This window comes from Trichomonas vaginalis, chromosome IV (assembly GCF_026262505.1).
Source record: "Trichomonas vaginalis G3 chromosome IV, whole genome shotgun sequence".
Taxonomy (NCBI): Eukaryota; Parabasalia; order Trichomonadida; family Trichomonadidae; genus Trichomonas; species Trichomonas vaginalis.
This window is the reverse complement of record NC_067206.1, coordinates 31,106,267-31,129,180: the sequence shown is the minus strand read 5'-3', so window position 1 is coordinate 31,129,180 and position 22,914 is coordinate 31,106,267. Positions and strand designations below refer to the sequence as shown.

Sequence of the window (22,914 nt, the reverse complement as noted above, 5' to 3'; positions counted from 1 at the left end):
GAATACTTTTGCTTTACAAAAGACGTCTTGACAAAAGATTGCTTTACAAAAGTCTGCTTTACAAAAGACGTCTTGACAAAAGATTGCTTTACAAAAGTCTGCTTTACAAAAGATTGCTTTACAAAAGATTGCTTTACAAAAGTCTGCTTTACAAAAGACAGCTTTACAAAAGATTGCTTTACAAAAGCCATGACTGATCTTCATCCAATTTGTTTAATCGAACTTAATGAAGTAATTTCTGCATATCTCCTGCATGTATTTGGAAACGAGAGGATAAGACAACTCACCAAGGTTTCCAGACGCCAGATCCAAAGACTTGAATCAACTGCAGGAGTAATCCTAAGCTTTGAAGAAGGATTAACCAATAAGAAAGATGTCATTGACTCCAAGCGTGAAAGCCTTGCTGCTTTCTTACGCAAACACCCATGGGTCGATGTTGATCTCCAAACTCCTTACCAAGGACTCGTTGAAACCTTCACGACCTACAGACAGCTCCTTGACAGACCTGAGCAGAACCTTCTGGTCGAACGTGATGGCACATTAAGCCCTACAGACCAGAAGAGAAAGAAGCTCAAGAGTAAAACTGACATTTAATACTTTTGACATTTTTTTCATGAGTGTTCACGTTAAGATCAATGATGAAAATGACTTCATGGGAAGATATCATTGATGACATAGAGAATGACCTTGATGAAAACATGATGGGAGCTCAAACGTCAGTTAAGGTCAAACTTGGTGAAGTTCAAGAAAAGATCTCCGAGATCAATGCAAAAATATCTGCTCTTACAGAGGTTGACGTTTATTACAGAAGCTTGGAGAGAACTTTAAGCAAACTTGAACGTCAGAACCAAAGTCTCATAGTTGTGCTCCAGAAACTCAGTCTCATGCGTAAAGCATATAATGACTACCTACATGTAAGAGACTTACCTTCTTATTCTACTCCAGATCTCGACTTTTCCGATATAAGTCCAATCCTTATTGATACAACACTTACGATAGCAGGGATGCTTCCTACATATCCAGAATATGATAACTTACCTCAGCTCTTCGAGTATCTCAAGAAAAAGTTCATGATCTTATTATGCGAGACCATGAAAAGACGTCAAAATACCAGAACAGAACGAGAACAGAGCTTACTAATAGACTTATTATATAATACTAAAGAAATAAAGGAGTTTTTATTCTAACTTTGGTATTTTTGGGAAGAACTGATCTGGATCATATTTGTCAACCACAGGTTTTGGTATCAAAAGTCTCTCTGGTTCTTGGACGGCTGGTACTGGAAATGGTTCCTTTGGTTTCCTAGCTTTTGGGAGATCTAAAAATTTTCTTGGTCTCTTTCTTTTGTGTAAGTGTTGTCCATTTTTATCGACAACGAATGTGAGCTTTCCGTCGTCAAAGATGAATGTCGTCGCTTCTTCAGTTCCCTCATCAACTATTATCTTCTTGATCTTTCTCTTCTCCATTAACAGAAAAAGTGACATATATTACTTCATTATTTTTCTGAGTGTTAGGATTAATTAAACCTCTATCTATAACATGCTTTCTCATAGGAAATTTCTCTCCATATCTTTTTGTCAATATCTCTATAAGTTCTTCTGTATAAGATTTATCACTACTGAAGTAAATAGATGGATAATTAAGGACATCAAAGGTTTCTACAGTATCTTTAAGAGTCCATTCATCTCCATACTGTATAGAATAAGTATGGAAGTATGGAGGATCACATATAAAGAAAACATTGGGAAGATCTTTATACTCATTGAAGAGTATTCTCCAATCTTTATGAACAATAGTTAAACCTTCAAGATAGTCATCTATGTTTTCACCAAATAAGTTAGTATATCTGAGGTATAACACTTTCTTCATTAATGTGTCAAGATCATAGTATTTGTATGCTCCAGAATAGAGAAGACGTGAACATAATGTATCCCAGTCTATGTATGGAGCTTTACTTATAACTTCTCTGACGATCTCTTTCTGATCAGTAGGAATTTTCTCATCTGGCTTAACATTTATTCTCTCCTTAAGTTCCTTAAGTATTTCATTCGTGTCATGAATGTGTTTCAGTCTATCAACGTAGTTATCATAGTCGTTAGCTATGATCGTTGCTTTTGGGAACATAATATGCAACAAATGAGAGATATAGAGAGAACCACCAAAGAGGTCAACGAAGACATAATCCCCTTTGATGTCTTTGAGTATGTCGATAAGATCTTTCCTGATCTTAGACTTATTACCTATGAAAGGTAAAGGAGGTTTGGTAAAAATCATTTATATGGTAATAAAAATAAGTGTTTAGATTAATTGGGTTTGAGTAGGTCTGCTGCATCTGTATTGCGTCCTCTGTATCTCTCTCCTGGGAGATCGCGGTTGATCATCCCGTGGACTTCGCAGAAAAAAAGGAGCATGACCAAGAGAACAATGAACAAGTTTATACAAAAGAATACAACAACAGCGTTCGTTAAGAAGTTCATTGAACTCTTCACATAAGCTATGTCTTCTTCGTAGCCCATTAACTTAAAAAGTGTCATGACCACTTCATTTTTGATGAAGTCAACAGCTTATGTCCACTTCGTAGCCCATTAACTTAAAAAGTGTCATGACCACTTCATTTTTCATGAAGTCAACAGTTTATGTCCACTTCCTCCCACAAGCACTTGAGGAACAAGAGAAGGTCATCATTGACTACCTTCAAGCCACTGAGAAGCTCCAAAAGCTTCAAGATCTCCGCGAAGAGTTCAAGTCCCGCTTGAAACAGGAGAACTTACTGCAGGAGTACATGCTCATTTTGTACCCATTACTAGATGGCTCCCATTTACCATCAGAGTACACTGCAGCTCTTGATGCACTCAAAGTTCTTCGCGAACACCATCCGATCGGTAAAGAAGCCTTCGAGCTCACCATTGAACAAGCCATCCTCGCCAAGGACAATGCAAAGAAGCGGATGCTCGAAGCTCTTGATAAGATCAAGGAGTACGTCGAAACGTTCTAAAATAATTACTTGAGTAAACAATAAGTTTTATTGAGTAAGTCTTGAAACATTTGTGCTTTTGTTCTTGTTTGAACAACCATATTTAACATTAGATAAAAAATTTTTTGGTTAAACAATAACATACTTAAGACATAAATTATACCTACTTATTAACTCAGTATATTGTGCATTATATGCATACTTAAACTCTTGAGCAATATTGTTCTCATCAATGATTCTGATCTGAGCTATTTTTGAGAAAGGTGGTGGAATACCACAACATGTGATGTCTGGGTCCAGTAGGTCTATTTCACACTTGAACCCAGTCATTCTGTGAACAACTTCTTCCAAGTCTGGCTTAGGTAGTAAGATCTGATCTTTGCTCACTAAGTTAGAAAAGAGCTCTTTGTCTTGGTCTAGAAGTATCTTCTGGTATATACTAAGTAAATACTCTTCTACACCAATCCTCGATGAAGTCTCCACAGATCTCGATGAGGTCAGGTTGGAAGTTAATGGACTTAAAGGAGGAGGATACATTGGTGCTTCTGAGTTCGTAGTTGTTTCCTCTTTTTTTATCTCTGTTGGAGCATCACTTACTGTACCAGATGGATAGTTCTTTATCACAATGTTATTAGTTGTTCTTGAATCAACATTGCTTGTTGGTTCAATTGGAAGATTAGCTGCACCATAAAGAATTGACTTCGATCTCATTTGTTATGAGTAAAAATTGTTTTATTCTCATATAAATGACGAACATTAACCCAGAGAACAACACAGAATATACTGCAACAGGAGTTGTTTACAATGATCTAGATCAGATCGTCCAACTCAAAGCCCCAAGAGGAAGGAATTTAATAAGACAACCTCCACCAAAGATATATGTTGATGATGGTAGTAATGGGTTCAACTTAGTGTATCATTACTCATATCCTCAATATGCAAAAATTGGGTCTACCCCAAACGTGACAAACCATTATATGAACCTTTATGATGAAGCAAGGTTTCATGCACCAACGAAGAAAGAACCTGATGCATCAAGATTACATGAATTCGCAGACCATGATGGTTATAGCGATTACTCAATGCCTGTAAGACTTTAACGTTAATAAAAAAATGACTGTTGGTAAACAAGAAAAAACTTTAATACAAGAGGATTTGATGCTACCAATATATTCAACTGATATGGGAGCTTATCAATTCGATACATTTGAGAATCCTGGTGGAACACCACCATATTTTCTTTTGTTCATCAATGTAAACAGTAGAAAAGGTTATGCGTTCCCAATGAGTGAAAAGAACTCAAACAATGTTCTAAGTGCAATGCAGAAGTTCATTTCACAAGCTACAGGTGAAATGAAGCCTACAATACTTACTAGTGATGAAGACCCAGCTTATACGACACAAAATGTTCGAGATCTGTTGGTCAGTCATAACATTGAGCACATGACGACACAGAAATACAATCATAACATACTAGGTATTATTAATAGGTTCTGTAGAACTATTAGAACTATGTTACATATGAAGTTAAACCTCAAAGAAGGTGATAAAACACCACCTTTCACTGCAGATACAATGAGACAAATTATTAATGACTACAACACTGAATATCATTCAAGCACACAACAAAAGCCTGATGATTTCACAGAAAAGGATAATGAGGAATATATAAAGAAGCAAAGATTGAAAGAAGAGTATGTCAGAAAAAATAACCTTTATAACTTAAGACCTGGTCAAAAAGTTCAAGTCATAGTTGAACCAAGAACATGGGGTAAAGGTAACCAACAAAGAAGACATCTTGATCCTTCTTATTATACAGTTGATTCAGTTGATACAAGTGCATACTTGTTAAGAGCAAAAGATGGAAGTGTTGCAAGATATCCACGTTATCAGATATGGACAAAAATAGAGCATGGATTAAAGCAAGGAGAAACTTTAGATCAAGGAAGACACGGTGCTGTTAAAAGTATTGATGGTCATGAACTTGTCGGTAATGATGTAAAGTATGATGTTACGTTTGAGAACGAAAATACAGGAAAAGTGACAGGTAGAGGTATGCGTGAAGGTAATCCAAACAGGTTGTCACAAATGGAAGTACAGTATTGGAGGAAAAATATTAATGAAGGTCATGTTAAAGATATGCCTAGTTTTCTTGAGAAGTATCGTGGGTTTCGAGTTTAGCTTGTAAGTCCTTTATTTTTGTTTCATACAATGAGATCTTCCTTCTGATCTGTTCATCATTGAGAGGTTGCTTGACTTTACGGAACTGTACACGTCCGTCTTTCATTGTATGTACATAATATCCATCAGGAACCTTACCATCTTTTATATATTCAGTTAACCACTTTTGTTTAGTTGATGCTTTAATGACTTGACTCATTTCTTACTGGATAAATTTTTATGTTTTTTATCTTTTGACGATTTTTTCTTATCCTTATCTTTCTTCTTGTCCTTGTCCTTCTTTGATTTATCCTTCTTCTTGTCCTTGTCCTTCTTGGACTTCTCTGCTGCAGGTGGTGTTGGATTCTGTTTGACTTTAGCACTTGGGTCAGGACCTTGTCTTTGAGACTTAGATATAGATTGTTTAGGAGCTGCTGCTTGTTTAGTTGCTTCAGCTTGTTGTTTAGCTAATTCAGCAGCTTGTTTATCATTCTCTTCTATTTCCTTTGCACCAGTTGCGACTTCATTCTTGAACTTTTGGAGATTCTCAGCAGCATCCATTACCTTATTCGCTCCTTTAAACAATCCATAAAATTTCTGCCATGGTGATACTGAAGGTATATTTCCACCAATTGCTGGAGGAACTGATGCTTCAGGAGTTGGAGATGGTGTTTTGTCTGAATTGAGATGCTTTTCTGCTTCAAGAACTTGTGTAGTATTTTTCTCCAGGTATGCTTTTGCAACCTCCTTAACTTCTGGACGTTCATTATTTACATCCTGTCTTGGTGTTGATGTTTCAGTAGCGTTTTCCTGAGTTACATTAACAACAGGTTGCTCAACTGCTGAAACATTAGCTGCTTCAGTAATGTTATGAGTAGTTGAAACATTTCCTGATATACCTTCTCCTGTTGGAACTCTTGGAGCAATTGTTGTGATGTTCGCCATTGCAGGAGTTGGAGTAGGAGTGTCATCAATCTTTCTGTCAGCTTTCGTCGTTTGCGTTGTAGTATTTGTTGTTTCATTACCATATTTTGATCTTAGTCTGGTAAGCTCTAACTTCATATGTTCTTCAGGATATGCATACTTATTATATTCACCCTTAATATTCTTTTTCCATTCATCGTATTTATCTTCTGCTGATTTCTTAATTGATGCTAGTCCGTTTACAGCCAATTCATCAGTACCGTTATCAGTAGTCTGGTTATATAAAAGATTAGCAGCTGATCTAATTGTGTAATCCGTAAGATTACCAAAACGCTCTATTGTACCTAATGTTGTGTTCTTCAGTTCCTTTCCAATTCCTTGTGCAGCATCTTTGACTAAATCAGCCCCATGCACCAAATTGTCTCACAGGAGCCGCTATTGATGGTGAAGGAGATGGAGATGGCGATGGAGTTGGTGATGGTGAAGGAGATGGAGATGGTGAAGGAGATGGAGTTGGCGATGGTGTTGCTGCTTTCGCCTTTCTATCAGCTTCTTCTTTCGCCTTTCTATCTGCTTCTTCCTTAGCCTTACGAGCTTTTTCTTTCTTCTTAAGTTCCTCTAGTTCTTTACGTTCAGCTTCTTCTTTCGCCTTTCGTTCAGCTTCTTCCTTAGCCTTACGAGCTTTTTCTTTCTTCTTAAGCTCCTCTAGTTCTTTACGTTCAGCTTCTTCTTTCGCCTTTCGTTCAGCTTCTTCCTTAGCCTTACGAGCTTTTTCTTTCTTCTTAAGCTCCTCTAGTTCTTTACGTTCAGCTTCTTCTTTCGCCTTTCGTTCAGCTTCTTCCTTAGCCTTACGAGCTTTTTCTTTCTTCTTAAGCTCCTCTAGTTCTTTACGTTCAGCTTCTTCTTTCGCCTTTCGTTCAGCTTCTTCCTTAGCCTTACGAGCTTTTTCTTTCTTCTTAAGCTCCTCTAGTTCTTTACGTTCAGCTTCTTCTTTCGCCTTTCGTTCAGCTTCTTCCTTAGCCTTACGAGCTTTTTCTTCATAATATTTTGTATACTTATCATCAGCCCAATTACCAAGTGATTTGGCACCTGTTAGTATTCCATTTGCGGTTGATGTTGCTGTTCTTCCGAGCCATCCCCCTACCGCTGAAGCACCATTGCCAATAGCACTACCAGCATTTAAAATTCCACGACCAATCCATATCCCTGGTTTTGCCTTTGTATTAAGAGTAAGAAATTCTTCCTTCCTATCTTCAGGTGTAGGATTTGTAACAGTTCTTACAGTATCAACAACAGTGTCAACACTGGTTCCAATAGCACTACCAACAGCTGTTGCACCAGTTAGAATACCATGGGTAACTAAATCAGTAGCTCTTGAGACAACATTATCACTCGAGGCTTTCTCTGCTGGATAGTTTGATCCTTTGTAAGTTCCTGGACCACCTCTATTTGAAGCTTCTCCTTCAACTATTTTCTTCTCTTCTTGTGCTTGTTCTCTGGCAACACTCAATGCACGTTCTTGTCTTTGAATGTTGTCTTTCTTTAACATGTAACCACCAAGTGTCTGTGGTGGTGTGTTTTTATCTAGTGCAGCATCAATTGCAGCCTTTTCTTTTCGCTTTTCTTCGTCTAACCAATTTTGAATAGATTCTGCATCAGTTGGTTCAGCTGGAGTTGGAGACGGTGTTGGAGCTTTAGTTGGTGTTGGAGACGGTGTCGGAGCTTTAGTCGGAGTTGGAGATGGAGTAGGTGCTTTTGTAGGTGTCGGTGATGGAGTTGGAGATGGAGTTGGAGGTACTGTTGGTTCTGGAGTTGGTTCAACAGTCGGTGAAGGTGTTGGCGCCTTTGTGATTCTTGGAGTTGGCTCTGGTGTTCTAATAGGGGAAGCAGTTGGTGTATTAGCTCTTTTAAGAACCTGTGATCTTTCCGCTTGATTTGAATCAGATACTGGGTTAGTTGTACTAGGATGTGATACAGGAGTTATTTTTGGTGTAGGTGTTGGTTTATTTAATGTTATACCATGACTACTCGACATTGGTGGAGGACCTGCGTGAGCAGTTGGTGTCAGAGTTGGCGTTGGAGCTACTGTAGGAGTTGGCGTTGGAGCTACTGTTGGTTCAGGAGTGGGAGTTGGTGTTGGAGCTACTGTAGGAGTAGGTGTAGGAGTTGGTGTTGGAGTCGACATTTGTTTTAACCTCTCATTATACCAATTCTCCAAATAATAAGCCTCACCCATTAAGTTACTCTGTCTTTGTTTTATAGAAAATTCACCTAACAGTAATTCATCATGAATCATTTTCTGCAGCTTTGTCGTGTTTTCTACTTCCTTTATTAGAACGCTCGATGTATTCGCCAATCCTCTATATTCCTTAATCATCTTATCTAGTTTGTTCATATTTGGTACTTCCTTTTTCTTCTCAGCGTTAATCTCATTAGATCGTTTCTCCAATTCTTCAACTACTTTGTAAAGCTTATTTATCTTGACATGTGATTCCTTTACTTCTCCAGTCCTTGGATCCTTAGGTTCCTTGTATTTAGCTAATTTCGTCTCTATATATCTTCGTTTAGCGTCATATCCAGGATCACTGGTTCGTAAAGGATGCGAAGGTGGACGAAAATAAGGTATGTAGAAATCTGGATCATCATTAATAGAAGAACGTGCTTTAAAGTTACGAACCGCGTCTGTAAAAGGGTCTCTACCACGTGCTGTATATGTTGATGTAATCAAAAAGCCTTCTCTTCTCATTGGGAAATTAATACGACCTTTTTGAACATATTCTTTCTCAAAGTATTGCCTAGCATTGTAATCAAAAGCAAGATCATTATATATATCGCGCAAAAAATCAAATGTATGCTGCTTGAACTTTTGATCGCTAATTATGGTACGAATTATCGGACGTTCATTCTCCCATTTCTTAACTCGTTCATCAATGAGTTTCCTCTCTTGTTCACTCATTTAAACCTCATAAAAATATATTATCTGCGTATAGTGCCACTAATAGCATTAATCCATGGCATGTCTGATAGTACACGTACTGACTGAACTAATGGCTTATGATTGTTCCAAATAGCTCCTCCAATGTATGCGTTATACTTATTGTTGTCAATAGTTTGTTGAGGTTGAACTATAGGTGTTTCAACAGGCTTGTCTCTACTGAAGTCACCACCAAGAGCTTTATTGAATGCTTTAAGATTCTTCGTTAATGCATTATCTTCACCTAATGTAGTTTTTGCAATTCTTTCACCAAGACTACCGATAACACCACCGACTTGACCAACTTGAGGGAAAAGTTTGTTAGCAATGTTAAATCCAGCACCTATTACAAGACCAGGATTTTTTTTCACCATACCCCATCCAGCTTTAACATAATCGCCAAAACCCATTTATTTCTTCTTAAAATAATGTCATCTTTTGTTGCTTAACTTCTTTAAAGTCCGTCTTTCCTGCAACTATATGAACTTCCATATATGAACGAGGTGTTGGTAGCTCTTTGTATTTGTTCCATAACTCTTCCCAATCTTCTGTTGCTCCTGACTGTTCAATCATTGACTGAAAGTCTCTCATAGAATAACCTTGAAAGATAACGAAGTCAGTGCATAGTCTCTTAATGTTTAAACATATATGTCTCCATGTTTGACACATGATGACAACAGTATAGTTATAATGTCTGACCTTAGTGATGAAGTTCGCTAATGGTGAACGTGGGTCATTCAATAAGTCATGACCACCATAATCGTCTAACACTAATAGAGAATTACTGGGATACTTTGTGAAAGGATATTTGTTCAACTTCTTTACAACATATATTGCAATCTTCTTATACTCAAACTTTCCATCAGGTTTCCTTAGTTGATGCTTTGTTAAGATGTGTTCCATCTCCTCTGAAATTTTTTCGAACTTACTTTGAACGAACTCAACAATAGCGTAATACTTTGCTTTCATCTTAACGTTCTTCATTAAATAAGGCATAAGTTCTTTATCATCCTTTTTCAGTACTGGTGCTTTAACTTGACTCATAAATGTCTTCGCTGTTTTATCCATTGTTCCTGATGTTGCTGAGATAACTATTGAGTCATAATATGGAGTATTAGTGAAGCGGTCTGTTATCATTATATGACGAATAACACCATATGTCTTACCTGAACCCATCTTACCGCAGTAGAAATAAACACCATTAGTACAAAATGGATAATCATCAGAAAATGGCATAATGAGTGCATTGTTTAGTTCTTTACTATTCTTACGTGCTCCATCATGAAGAATCTTATCTACTTGATTAATAACTTTCTCCATCTTTTAGTTACATATAAAATGTCTAAATATGATGGATTATACTATGAACATGTTATGAATGATGGCACGATAAGTGGTAATACAGTCTCATATAAATTACCGAGAGACTTCATTGAATATCCTGCGTCAAAAGCTCTTGAGATAAGAAAGATAAGTCTTGAGCATCCAGACTTTGAGTTTCTTGCTATTCCATTAGAAATGACAGATTCATCAAAATCAGTGAAAAAAAGGTTTGACATGAGATATTACATAAAACCCAACATGACTACACAGGAGTTGAATGAAGGTCTTATGGAAAAAATGACTGAGGCAAGTAGAGAATTTGTTGATTGTTACTATGATTCAAATGAAAATAAATTGAATGTATTAAGAAAAGGTACATCACCAATCATAACATTACCTTCATACAGTAGTATAGAAAAAAATGCCTTGAATTATAAATATGACATGTCCCTAGGAGATGTGTTGGATTTCATCACTGCGTTATTAGAAACCACTGAAACAGACACAACATCAAGAAAACCAGAGCTTGTTTGGGAAGATGACCATGGTAGAACATTCACGCAAAAAGTAATTCCATCGAAAGCAAAATTTTTAGACTTATGGGAAAAAAAATATATCTCGCGAATGCATGTATATTATAGTTTTACCATAGCAGATTTCACTGACGAAAATGATAAAGATAAAAAAACATATAAGTACTTTGATGAGCTTTTCATAACTATAGCGAATATCAGGTTTATCCTTGAGCGAAAGGGCAAACCAACATATAAATTTGTCGGTTATCAGATAAGAATAAATCCTCTCCTTGAGCCTTTAGTAACGTTGAGTAATATTGCTCATGATAACAAACAATTTATATGTAATGTGAATGAACAGCTTGTGCCACCAAAATTTTACGATATCACTGGTTATAAAGATGCACTCGTGTTTGAGTTTTATAAGCGCTTTTCATTCAAAAGAGTTGAAGAATCAACTGATGGTCAAAAAAAGGAATATTATGTAAAAGAACCATATGAAATTCCTAAAGACTCTAATATAATGGTTGAACTTATATTAGAGTCTGGTACTCAATCTCAACATAAATAGTTTACGTGACAGAATTTTTTTGACACGTAAAGTTTACATTTTAATGGAAGCGAACAACAAAGCTCCTGCTAAGACTCTTGCCATCCAGAAGCCAGAGGTGACTGAAGAACAGTCCTCTGGCGACGAGGAAATATTGATGGGTGGCGAGAGTCCGAAGACCGAGATCAAGATCCCAGATCTCGATCACAAGCAAACGGCAAAGAAAACGGGTCCACGAGCTACTCCTCGAGAGCTACGTTTAATCAAGACCAGCCACAAGTATTTGAAGCAGCTGGAGGAGTCAAACGTAGCTCTCGAGGAACTAAAGCTCAAGCTGGCTGAAAAAGTAGAGGAAGCGAAAGGTAAAGAGCTCTACATCAGCCAGCTTGAGTATAAAGTTGACTCTTATGCCAACGAGATCTGCGATCTTCGATCTCGTCTCAACCGTGTGGGACATGAGTCAGACAGCTGGCATGAAAGGTTCCTTAAGGCTGACACATCCTACCATGAATTAAAGCGCGCCATAAGGAACTTAGCCACTGGCTTCTGATCCCTCCTCTAAACCACGAATAAACACCTAATTTTACTACTATAACTCTTATTTTTACTCATATTACTCACATATATCCTCATATAACTTATAGTTCATTGTCACTCAGATCACGATCTTTGTGATCACGATCAACTTAGGAAAAGAGAAAAAGTATAAAAGTTAGTATAATTAATTGTTTAGTCTTAAGTAAGCTTATTGTTCATCAAGGAGTTGATGTAAGCGTTTCTTTGCCTCCGTGATCTGCTTCTTTTATAAGCTTACAGTTAAGCCAACAGCAGAGTCTATTAAATATACTGAGAAACCAGTGTTATGCTTCTTACGTCACGTTTGCCTCTCCATACAGATTAAACAGGTGGGACCACCTATCGTACTTCTCGACGATTATGATTTATCAGCCCCTGCTAGTGAATAAAGGTTAGTTTACATATGAACGTTTATTTTTACACATATATGCGTACATATGCGCGCCCGTATGGTGTCAGTTTTCTGTCACTTTTTTCATTGTGTCGGTGCCTGTAGCTGTAGGCTACAGGCGACGCACAATGTATACTGTACTCTTATATGATTGTTTGTCGTATACATATTCAATCATAGCATGACATTTTAACTTATGAATTCACTGAAATGAAGGCCTTTAATTATTCTGCCACAATCCTCTCAAAAAATGCTTATTGAATAAATAATGGTCACTAAAAAAGTTGAGATATAATTAAATATATGTCCTATTTTTTAATTTTTTATAAGTGTATTTAATTTTTGATAGAGAAAATTGAGACACTTTCAAAATATAAGACCAATAGTATTTTAATATTTAAATATAATTTAAGATAGATTATTTTGATTTTTTTCCGCTGATTCTCAAATTATCTTTAAATTCGATAACTTTATTTATATTAGCTAATTATATAAATTATACATAATTGTTGTTTACCCAGACACTTGATTTTGAATATGCAAAAATGACGCAATCTTGCGTAATTTGCCAGAATGTTAGCCTTCCTAATCTCTTCTTCAGCTCAAAAAAATTATCAAGGCTGGCAGAGCCAACCAATACAAGAAGCAGCTCAAGAATCATATAATATTATCGAATGCCAGTTCGTTGAAATTGGTGGCGATTCTTCTTCAAGTGCCCTATGGTTACATGGCGGTACAACATCAACGTCAATATATTTGCTTGCCACATTATTCCATAGCTGTAAAGCAGGCCAAGGTGGCGCATTCAGTTTTACAGACAACGCCGATTTAAGGTTTTTCTTGTGCTGTGTTTCAAATTGTCAAACAGGAGGCAATTCATACAGAAAAGGAGCTATTGGATATGTAGTTCTAAAGAGTAATGTTCCAAGATTCGAATATTTTACTGCTAATTCAAATTCTGTTGGCTCTCGCAATCTTCACGTTGAATCAAGCCCGAATTTTGTGAATTGTAACTTTTCTAGCAATATTGCTGATAATGGAAAGGAAAGTTACTCTTATGGTAATATTTATATTTATAATAATGGTGTTCAAACGACTTATGGATACTATTTTACAAATTTTTATAGAAATCAAAGCCCATGTTCCACAATATATCATGATTATTGCCAGACTCTATACATTAATTCTTGCAATTTTTTGGAAAATACTGTTACTGACTATGCCATGATATATTTCTGGTATTCATGGTACGCATATATAAAAAAATGTGTAATTAAAGGAAATACACTTGGAAGCACATATATTGCCGATAACAAACGATATTCACAAGGATGCGAATTTTCTGATTGCTATTGTGACAACAAAAAATTTGGATCTGGTTGCACCACGAAAAACTGGGATGAAGAACTGGATCAGAATTATATTCATACTTATTATGCAACAGCAAATTGTCAGGCTGTAAGACCTTATCCAAGAAGATCAAATACATTTGCACCAACACCTTATCAAACAGCTTTTCAGACACCATTCTTGACAGCAGCGAAGACACCATTCTCAACACCATTCGGAACAGCTTTCATGACACCATTCAGAACTATGTCATCAACACCTTTCAACACAGAAATAGCTACACCTTTCTACACAGAGAGTGTCACACCATTCAACACATTTTATATGACACCATTCAGTACAGCACACGAAACACCTGTTGTCACACCATTCAACACACATCAAACAACACCATTCGAGACACAATTCAGTACACCAAATGACACTCCATTTAATTCGATGTTCGAAACACCATTCGACACATGTTCCTCAACACCATACGAAACAGCTTTTGAAACACCATTCCAATCTGCATTTGAAACAGCATATGAAACACCATTCCAATCTGCATTTGAAACAGCATATGAAACACCATTCCAATCTATGTTTGAGACTGCTTATGAAACTCCAATTATTACAGAAGCAGAGACAGCTTTCGAATCTCCATTCGAGACAGTTTTCGAAACAGCATCACAAACAGCTCTCGAAACAGTATATGAGACACCATTTGAAACAGCATTTGAGACAGCATATGAAACTCCTGTTCAAACAGAAACAGAAACAGTATATGAAACGCCATTTGAAACAGCTCATGAAACTCCATTTGAAACTGCTTATCAAACACCATTCGAAACATCATACGAGACACCATTTGAGTCAGCCTTTGTTACACCATTCAATACAGTTTTCGAAACAGCTCACGAAACTCCATTCGAAACTGCCATCGAGACACCATTCAACACTGCATCAGAGACAATGATTATCATTGCACCAGAAACAGCCTTTGAAACACCATTCCTTACCTCATTTGAAACCCCATATGAAACTGCCTCATCAACACCATTTGAAACAGCATTCCAAACAGCTGCACAAACAGCTTTTGAGACTCCATTCGTTACTGCTTTTGAAACAGCATATCAAACAGCATTCAAGACTCCATTCGATACTGCAGGTCAAACAATGAGTGAAACACCATTTGAAAGTGCATTTGAAACACCATTCGTTACTGCTTTTGAAACAGCTTTCCAAACTCCCGAAATCACACAAAATAATGTTCCTCCAATCGATCCTCAACCATCCGAAAATGAAGGCGACCCAGATAAACCAACAGAAAAACCATCCGAAAATGAACCAGGAAAATCATCTGAAGAAGACTCAGAGAATCCGACAGAGAAGCCAACAGAAAACCCATCTAAAGATCCTGGAAATGCACCAACTCAAACAGCAAGTTCTTCGAAGAGCAATGAAAAAGTTCAAGAACAACAAAAGTCAGAAACAGCATCAAAGAGTAAATCATGGATATACATCTTGATTGGTGTTGTTTGCGCTCTTGCAATCATTGCAATTATTGTTACTGTGCTTATAATGAAAAGAAAGAGTTCTGATTCAGACTCTCTTGAGAGCGATCCAGTTGATGACAACCCAGAATCACAAGTTGTTAATACTGTAATTGTAGATGACGAATTTGAAGAAGAAGACAATAACACGGCTATCTTCAGTTTGACAGCTTCGATCACTGGAGAAAATGATCCATTCAATGTTGGCTCAGATTTTGAAACAGATGATATTAATGAAAATTATGTATTTATATAATAAAATAGATATGTATATGCCGATAAATTGATGAGTTTTTTGCATGTTTTAGAAGATGTTCAAAAACTTCTATATTATGATTAAAGTATGCAATTGACAAAGGTGTTTGCTTGCAATGTTTTTGAATTGCATTAAAATTTTCAACAAGAATATTAACATACTTATAAACAAGAGTTTTTCCTACTTCATCTTTAATTAATTTCAAATAATTCATATTTTGCCGAAATTCCCTATTCCTTGGAATTTTGCATTTATCAAAGCATGGAAGTTATAGATAAATCAATACGGGATCATTTTTATTTCCGAAATTTAAATTCTAAGCTCATGGTACTTTAATTGTTTGAATGAATGATAAGCTGTATTTAACTTGGTGCTTAGAATAAAGTGTATTTTGTCTTTATCATGCTAATCAACGAATTAATGTTTAACATTTTAATGATCTGTTTGATGTTGAGAATAAAGAGTATTATATTTTTACCTCATAAATAAACTTTTTATTTATTAATATACAAAACAAAAGAAAAAAAATAATTAATAGTTGACCGGATATTCATGATTGGAAGGATTCTCTAGTTTACGAGATCTTATAATAAAGAAATCAACCAATCCTTTATAGTCACCTTTGATTACTAATAATTCCATGAGTTCTATTGGAATTCTATCATGAAAATCAGGCAAATAAATGGCTTTTCTTATGAAATTGTGCGCGAAGTCAATTCTTATCTGAGTTTCATCCTTTTTATTGGCCAAAATCCTCTTGCAAAGGTCAAGAACGAAATCCATTCTTTCTTCACTTCCTTCTGAGTTCGCAATTACAATGGCTAAGCAGAAATAAGCTAATCTCTCGCCATCTTTGATCAAATTTATGTTTTCTGTCAAAATATTCTCGACACAACGCATTATTTCCATCATAATCGAAACTTGGTCATCGCAAACAATTGACATGACGAAAGCGTAAGAAATAAGCAGTTCTCCAGGCAATTTATCCCTTAATAAAAGTAAATGGCTCCTGTTTATCATCGAAAATGAACCTTCAACGAGTTTTACTGGTCCAAAGATGGTCAGCCATGATCGGAGAATAATAATCATGGAGTACAAGTTACTTGCGAACATCCAAGAGTCCAATGGGAAGAGAAATGGCGTTGGAGTGTTTGATGGCTCAAAAAAGAACTCCTTATTTTGCATTGATATAAGGATTTCATAGTCACAGTTGCTAAAAAGTAAAGTGGTGATTGGACCTCGTACCAAAAGCATCATTTGAGAGAATAAGAAATTATTCAACTCTGTATCTGGGAATTTGATCTTAATTAGATGCTGAGAGACTAATTTTGGTTGTCTGGATCCCCAAACAAAGGTCATTGGCCACAAATAAGGAAATTGAGTCAAAATATTTTTGATTTCTTCGTAATCTTTTTCTCCTTCCTTCAATAGATAGTTGATATAGATATTAGTTCTGATTAAATTTGATCTCTCATTCATAATTTCTGCAAAAGTATTTTGATTCTCTGACATTTTAAAGTTATCATTGTTGAAATAGCGCAAACTGTATATTTCTAATGGATTTGTTGCTTCTTTGTTATTGGTAAACTTCTTAATTTGATCAATTTCATAAGGGCAGCCTGATCTTTTGAAATTTTTAATCAATAAAAAGAAAAATCCACTTAAAATGGAGTATTTTTCCAAGTCATATTGATTTTGTATCATTTGGTCAAAGATTAATGAGAAATATTCTTGATATTGGTCCATTTGCTTGATATAAAATACAATATCGAGAATATTCTTCTCCAAATCAGCTATAATCTTCTTAATTCTTTGTAAATTATCAGATTGTATGATTGCTTTGAATGGTTCTAAAAAATTGTATGAATAAGCTGGAAAATTGAAAATTGTTTCAAGTAAATTATCATAATCAACTGATTCTGGCATTCTTGTGAATATTTCTATTAACTTTTCTTCATCACACCCTGCTGGGAAACAATTTTTCGATGATTGGCTTTTAAGTGCACTAATAAAGACTTCTTTGTTGAAAACCTTAATATGGACATTTGGATCTTGGTTTTTAACCCTCAAATAAAAGAACTGAGGAAGAATTGTAGTGATAAGAACTGCATCTGTTAAAGAAGGATGATCTAAGAAAGAATTCATCAAAGCAAGATTAATCACTTTGTAGAAAACTAAGCCTGAATGTCGTGGAATTAAATGCTGCGTTCGAGTTATGCGAATTGCTGAAGAATAAAAAGAAATAAATTCAAATTTTGAAAAGTTATGGAACTGTTGTATAACTTTATCTGTTTTCAATGCATAGTCGAAGAGTTTTTGCAATTGAGTAACATTTCTTTTTGACTCTAAAATATTTATATCTTTAAATAAACCTTGAATTCGGTTAAATTCATCGGGTTTGAAATATCTAGCTGTTGCAATATTGATAGAAAGTATTGGTGATCGCGATAATGTAAACAAAGCTTCAAATTTTTGTTCTTTATCTGCGCAAACAGAGCAAATTTCTAAAACTTTAATAGCAATAGCGCAATTTTCGATTTCTCCATGCTTTTCTGTATTAAAAATTCTATCTCCGTACCTAATAAACATTAGAATACATCCGTTAATTTGATTTTGATCATCAATCTGTATTGACCGTGTAGACAGAGCGATATCATGAGTAAATAAAGCTAATAAATAATCGATTAACTCTGGAAAAAAATTGCCAGATGTTCCACAAATGGAAGCTAAGTGGCAAATGAAGTCTGGCGTGATTCCTTGATATGTACTTAATACTCTTTCTAAGAAATCATCTCCATTGATTCTTTCATTCCAACATTGTCTAATGAATGCATCTGCATTCATCAATTATGAATAAAAATGACAAATAGTGATATCCAATAAGTGTATTACATAGAATATTGCTACCGAACATGATAGTTATAGATGATCGCTCATTTTTAATTTTTTTTCAGGCTTGATGCAAAATCTCATTATAGGAATATTAACTTTATTGATATTCTATCAAAACTCGTTTAATGAACTTTAAAGTTGAAAATATCATCCAAACATATGATTTTGTATATATTGAACATGATGAATATCTAAAATGCAATTTCATTCTTGTGTGTTTTATGATCTTATTATAAAATCTCGCTGCATACGATAATAGATGTTGAGAATTAATAAAGTTTGGATATTTAACTTAAGAAAGTGCTTTATGTATATACATATATAAGTCGTCTAAAAGACTTTATATGCAAGCGAATTATGATTTCTATTTAATATTCAAATAACCAAACTTAAAGTTTGAAATGTTATATTTTTTGAATTTAATCTATCTATTTACGAAACATAATATATTCTCTCATTCAAGCTTGGAAGCAGTTGTGAATTCGATTTAAAGTAGAATGACGTTTACCGTAAGAATTCAATGTCAATTCAATCTAATTTATAGTTAAAATTGAGCGAATATGAAAGTCTGGTTTCAAAATAGCAATATGTTTTTACACTGATGATAAAATCTGTCACTTTTATAAAAACCGATGAACCAAGGAACCCAGCTTGTCGACTCCTTTAAGTTGGTTTTGATAGGTGATTGCAATATAGGTAAGACATGCATGGTTGAAAAATTAACAAAAGGGCAAATTAACGAAAATTATAAGCCGACCATCGGCGCGGGTCATACTTGCTGGACTTGCACCATTAACGAAGATCAAGTAGACTTCCAAATTTGGGATACTGCAGGCGAAGAGCGTTTTGCATCACTGGCCCCGATGTATTATAAAGATTCTGACGGTGCTATTGTTGTTTTTTCACAGATAGATGCTCAATCAGCTAAAAATGTTCCAGTATGGATTGAAAGATTTCATTCTACTGTTAGTGAATCTACGCCTATATTGATTTGCTGCAATAAGATCGACTTAGAGCCAACCTACGAAAATACAATGGAACAATATGCTAAATCACGTAATTTTATGTATGCTAGAGCTTCAGCTTTTTCTGGTGAAGGTGTGGAAGAGGCGTTCTTACAGATAGCAGAAAAGATAAAGCAATCAGCATGTTCAGATAGGTTCTTAAACAAAAGCCTTACAGATGAGAAAAAGGATAAGAAATCATGCTGCTAATTTAACATTTTATTTTACTTTTCAACTTGTTATTGTTATTTTAAATATGAATTCTATCTATTCAATCAGCTTTCTTAACTTCCCAATCCATCAATAATTTCATGAAAAAAAATTGATGTCTATAATAGAGATTCTTATGAGGTATTTAAACTACATATTGGAAATCTATACTAATAACTTTTAAAGTAGAATGTTTAGTAGACAAATCAAATCCGGAAATTTAAAAAATAACGCAAATCGAAACCATTTGCTTTAGTTTGATGACAGTAATGATGCTTGTAAGGTTAAAGTACAAGCCTCCATAAAATAAATCTTTATTGAAGACTTTATAAATCGAACGTTGTAATATTAAAAACAGCTAATTTTCTATAAAACTAGCTTTTACAAAGAAATTTGTAGAAAAGCAGGGTGAGGATAAACTAAAAAACGCTTGAAAACGTTTTTGATTAGTTTAATAGGGATTTTCTAGCACGTGATGCAACACAAAAACGATTTTCAGAATTTCAACAAGCTTTTCAAGGAAAGGAAAGATTTGATTTTGTTCCTCCCTAAGGATCCTTCGGCCGTAAACATATTTATTTGATTTAGCTATAACTATGCTATTATCTGTTGCTTTTTTTGTGTGTTCCCTGACCCATCACGGCTTTTAAAATTTTCACAACTAAAAAAGTTTCGATTTACACCCTTTGTAAATTATTCAAAAAATTCAATCAACTTTTTAATAAAATGCATATTAAGCTTATCGAAACCTATCAAAGATTACCAAAAATTATTTGTTACTGTAAAAATTGACATAAAAATAAAATACTCGATAAATCAAAGCAGTAATAAGTAATACACGTATTTGAAAAAGAAAAATTTTATCAAGGATGACCAAAATGCTTTCAAAGTGAAACAGTTTTCAAAATTCGCGAGTGACGATTATATTGTTCTCAAATTTTGCGATCGAATCAAAGACCTTTTCAAAAATTAAATCTTGAATAATATGGTATATATCAGATAATAAATCAAAAATGCATCTATGGTATAAATGGGTATTCAAATTTCACGATCGAAATTTTCAGAATAATTTTTCGAAAAATTTTTTAGATCAGTTTATTAAACATGCATCCGAGCACATCTACTCATCGTAGCTCGAGTGAATATTCAACTAGAAGATCAAGTGAATACTCAGTTAGTGAACAAATCAAAGTACAAGATGATGAAAAGAAGATGGCCCAAGGCGCATTGTACAAAATGGCCTTTGGCAGCTGCAAGAACGTACTTGCTATCATCCCATCATTCATTAGTGGCGGTGGTGTCATTTTAATCTTCTTCTTCTTCGGTAAAATCCTTAACTTAATCTCATTTTACGCTTATGTCCCAGATCCAAAAACATATGACAAGTGCCTCAAATATATTTACGCTATGATTGGTACATCATGTGGCTTAGCTATCTTCAAATTATTCGACCAATACTTGTGGATCAGAATCGGTTGCGAGATTTCTTGCAAGATTCGTAGAGCTCTTTTCAAGAACATGATGCAAAACGATGTCACATTCTTTGATACAAACCCAATTGGTGGCATTTTAACACTCCTTTCTGAAGATGCTCAACAAGTTCAACAAGCTTTCGGTACAGACAAGGGTACACAGATTGCTAACCTTGCTCAATTCCTTACTGGTATTATCTTCGCTTACGTTTACTCCTGGAAGCTTGCTTTAATTGCAACAGCCATTATTCCAGTTGCTGCCATCATCATGGCCTTCTTCATGCCAGCTGTTGTCAAGCAAACAACCCAGAGATTCCTTTACCTTTCCAAGTCAATGACAATTGCTGAAGAAACATTATCTTCTGTTAGAACAGTCAGAGGCTTCAACAGAGAAGAAGATGAAATCCAGAGATTCGAGAAATCCCAGTATGAAACAATCAAGTGCGAGAGAAAGCTCGGCGTCTTAATTTCAATCATGGCTACAATTGTTTTAACTCTTCTTTGGGCTATGGTTCTTGGTAACCTTTACTACGGTACACACTTAGTTCAGAACTCCCGTAAGCCAGATGGTACATTCGGATTCGGTCTTGGTGACTTAATGTCTTGCTGGGGCTACTGCATGTTCGGCTGCATGGGTATTTTAATGCTCCAGGGTTCCCTCCAGGGTGAACTGAGAGCCATTGCTGCTGGTGCCAGAATTCTCAAGTTATCCAAGACACCACCATCAGTTCCATTCGAAGGTGGCATTGAAACAGACAATTTCATTGGTGAAATCGAGTTCAAGAACGTCACATTCAGATATCCAATACGTCCAGTCAATGTTCTCAACAACGTTTCATTCAAAGTAAGAAGTGGTGAAATCGCTGCTTTAGTTGGTCACTCCGGATCAGGCAAGTCCACATGTGTCCAATTACTCGAGAGATACTATGATGTCAACGAAGGCCTCATTCTTCTCGATGGCAAAGATATCAAGGAATACAACCCACGTTGGTTACACCACAAGATTGGCTTAGTTGGTCAGGAACCAACACTCTTCTCAACATCAATCAAGGAGAACATCCTCTACGGTGTTGAAAGAGCCACAGAGTCACAAATTGATAACGCCGCTGAAATCGCAAACGCAAAGAAGTTCATTGAAAAGCTTGACAAGAAGTACGACACATTAGTTGGTGATCGTGGTGGCCAGTTATCTGGTGGTCAACGCCAGAGAATTGCCATTGCAAGAGCTGTCATCAAGAACCCAAGAATTCTTATTTGCGATGAAGCTACTTCCGCTTTGGATGCTGAGTCAGAAAAGAAGGTTCAAGCTGCTCTTGATAATGTCCTTATTGGAAGAACAGGTGTTATTGTCGCTCACCGTTTGTCAACGATCAGAAACGCCAACATCATTTATGTTTTCGATGCAGGTAATATCGTTGAACAAGGCACACACGATGAATTGGTTAAGAAGGGTGGTTTCTACTACAAGCTCGTTTCAAGACAACTTACACAGGCTGATGTCAAGAAGGGTGCAGATGCTGCTAAGAAGAACGATGAGAACTCTGCAAGTGGAAATAACAACAGTGATACAAAGCCAGAAGAATCTCCACGCCCACCAAGCAGACCAGTTGAACCACTTCCAGACGATAAGAAGAAAGATGAAAAGAAGAAGGATGATAAGAAGAAAGATAAGAAGAAGGACAAGAAGAAAGAGACAAGCCGTGATTCCGACTATAGCTATGGTGATTACTACTCTGGATTATATACTTCTGACGAAAACTCAGAAAAATAAGATAAATAAAATCTCTTATTCCTTTTATTTTATTCAA

The 22,914-nt window shown here is 35.6% G+C and overlaps 7 protein-coding genes and 1 pseudogene across 8 annotated transcripts, besides 3 other annotated features; 6 read left to right on the top strand and 2 right to left on the bottom strand.

The window, feature by feature from the left end:
• Positions 1-5,137: part of a mobile genetic element that runs on past the window's edge.
• Positions 614-966, top strand: TVAGG3_0200180 (annotated as a pseudogene). Its single transcript has one exon. A coding segment is annotated over exon 1 (353 nt).
• Positions 2,304-2,516, bottom strand: TVAGG3_0200170 (uncharacterized protein; the record flags this gene model as incomplete). Its single annotated transcript, XM_001289242.2, has 1 exon — positions 2,304-2,516. One exon carries the CDS (start codon positions 2,514-2,516, stop codon positions 2,304-2,306), a length of 213 nt encoding a protein of 70 aa, XP_001289243.1.
• Positions 2,621-2,995, top strand: TVAGG3_0200160 (uncharacterized protein; the record flags this gene model as incomplete). The annotated part of the gene is made up of 1 exon (XM_001289243.1): positions 2,621-2,995. One exon carries the CDS (start codon positions 2,621-2,623, stop codon positions 2,993-2,995), a length of 375 nt encoding a protein of 124 aa, XP_001289244.1.
• A 2,564-nt stretch (positions 5,138-7,701) lies between the features above and the next one.
• Positions 7,702-11,512: a mobile genetic element.
• Positions 11,513-12,223: 711 nt separating this feature from the next.
• Positions 12,224-12,424: a mobile genetic element.
• Positions 12,425-12,960: 536 nt separating this feature from the next.
• On the top strand, positions 12,961-13,409 carry TVAGG3_0200120 (uncharacterized protein; the record flags this gene model as incomplete). The annotated part of the gene is made up of 1 exon (XM_001319686.2): positions 12,961-13,409. A coding segment is annotated over one exon (449 nt), but the record flags the coding sequence as incomplete, so codon positions are not given.
• Positions 13,410-13,611: 202 nt separating this feature from the next.
• Positions 13,612-15,528, top strand: TVAGG3_0200110 (bifunctional inhibitor/lipid-transfer protein/seed storage 2s albumin superfamily protein family; the record flags this gene model as incomplete). Its single annotated transcript, XM_001319687.1, has 1 exon — positions 13,612-15,528. The coding sequence occupies one exon, from the start codon at positions 13,612-13,614 to the stop codon at positions 15,526-15,528; it is 1,917 nt and encodes a 638-aa protein (XP_001319722.1).
• A 531-nt stretch (positions 15,529-16,059) lies between these two features.
• TVAGG3_0200100 (uncharacterized protein) lies at positions 16,060-18,372 on the bottom strand (the record flags this gene model as incomplete). The annotated part of the gene is made up of 1 exon (XM_001319688.1): positions 16,060-18,372. The coding sequence occupies one exon, from the start codon at positions 18,370-18,372 to the stop codon at positions 16,060-16,062; it is 2,313 nt and encodes a 770-aa protein (XP_001319723.1).
• Positions 18,373-19,030: 658 nt separating this feature from the next.
• TVAGG3_0200090 (GTPase protein) lies at positions 19,031-20,027 on the top strand (the record flags this gene model as incomplete). Its single annotated transcript, XM_001319689.1, has 1 exon — positions 19,053-19,634. The coding sequence occupies one exon, from the start codon at positions 19,053-19,055 to the stop codon at positions 19,632-19,634; it is 582 nt and encodes a 193-aa protein (XP_001319724.1).
• A 690-nt stretch (positions 20,028-20,717) lies between these two features.
• On the top strand, positions 20,718-22,882 carry TVAGG3_0200080 (ATP-binding cassette sub-family B family; the record flags this gene model as incomplete). The annotated part of the gene is made up of 1 exon (XM_001319690.1): positions 20,739-22,877. The coding sequence occupies one exon, from the start codon at positions 20,739-20,741 to the stop codon at positions 22,875-22,877; it is 2,139 nt and encodes a 712-aa protein (XP_001319725.1).
• Positions 22,883-22,914: the final 32 nt, after the last annotated feature.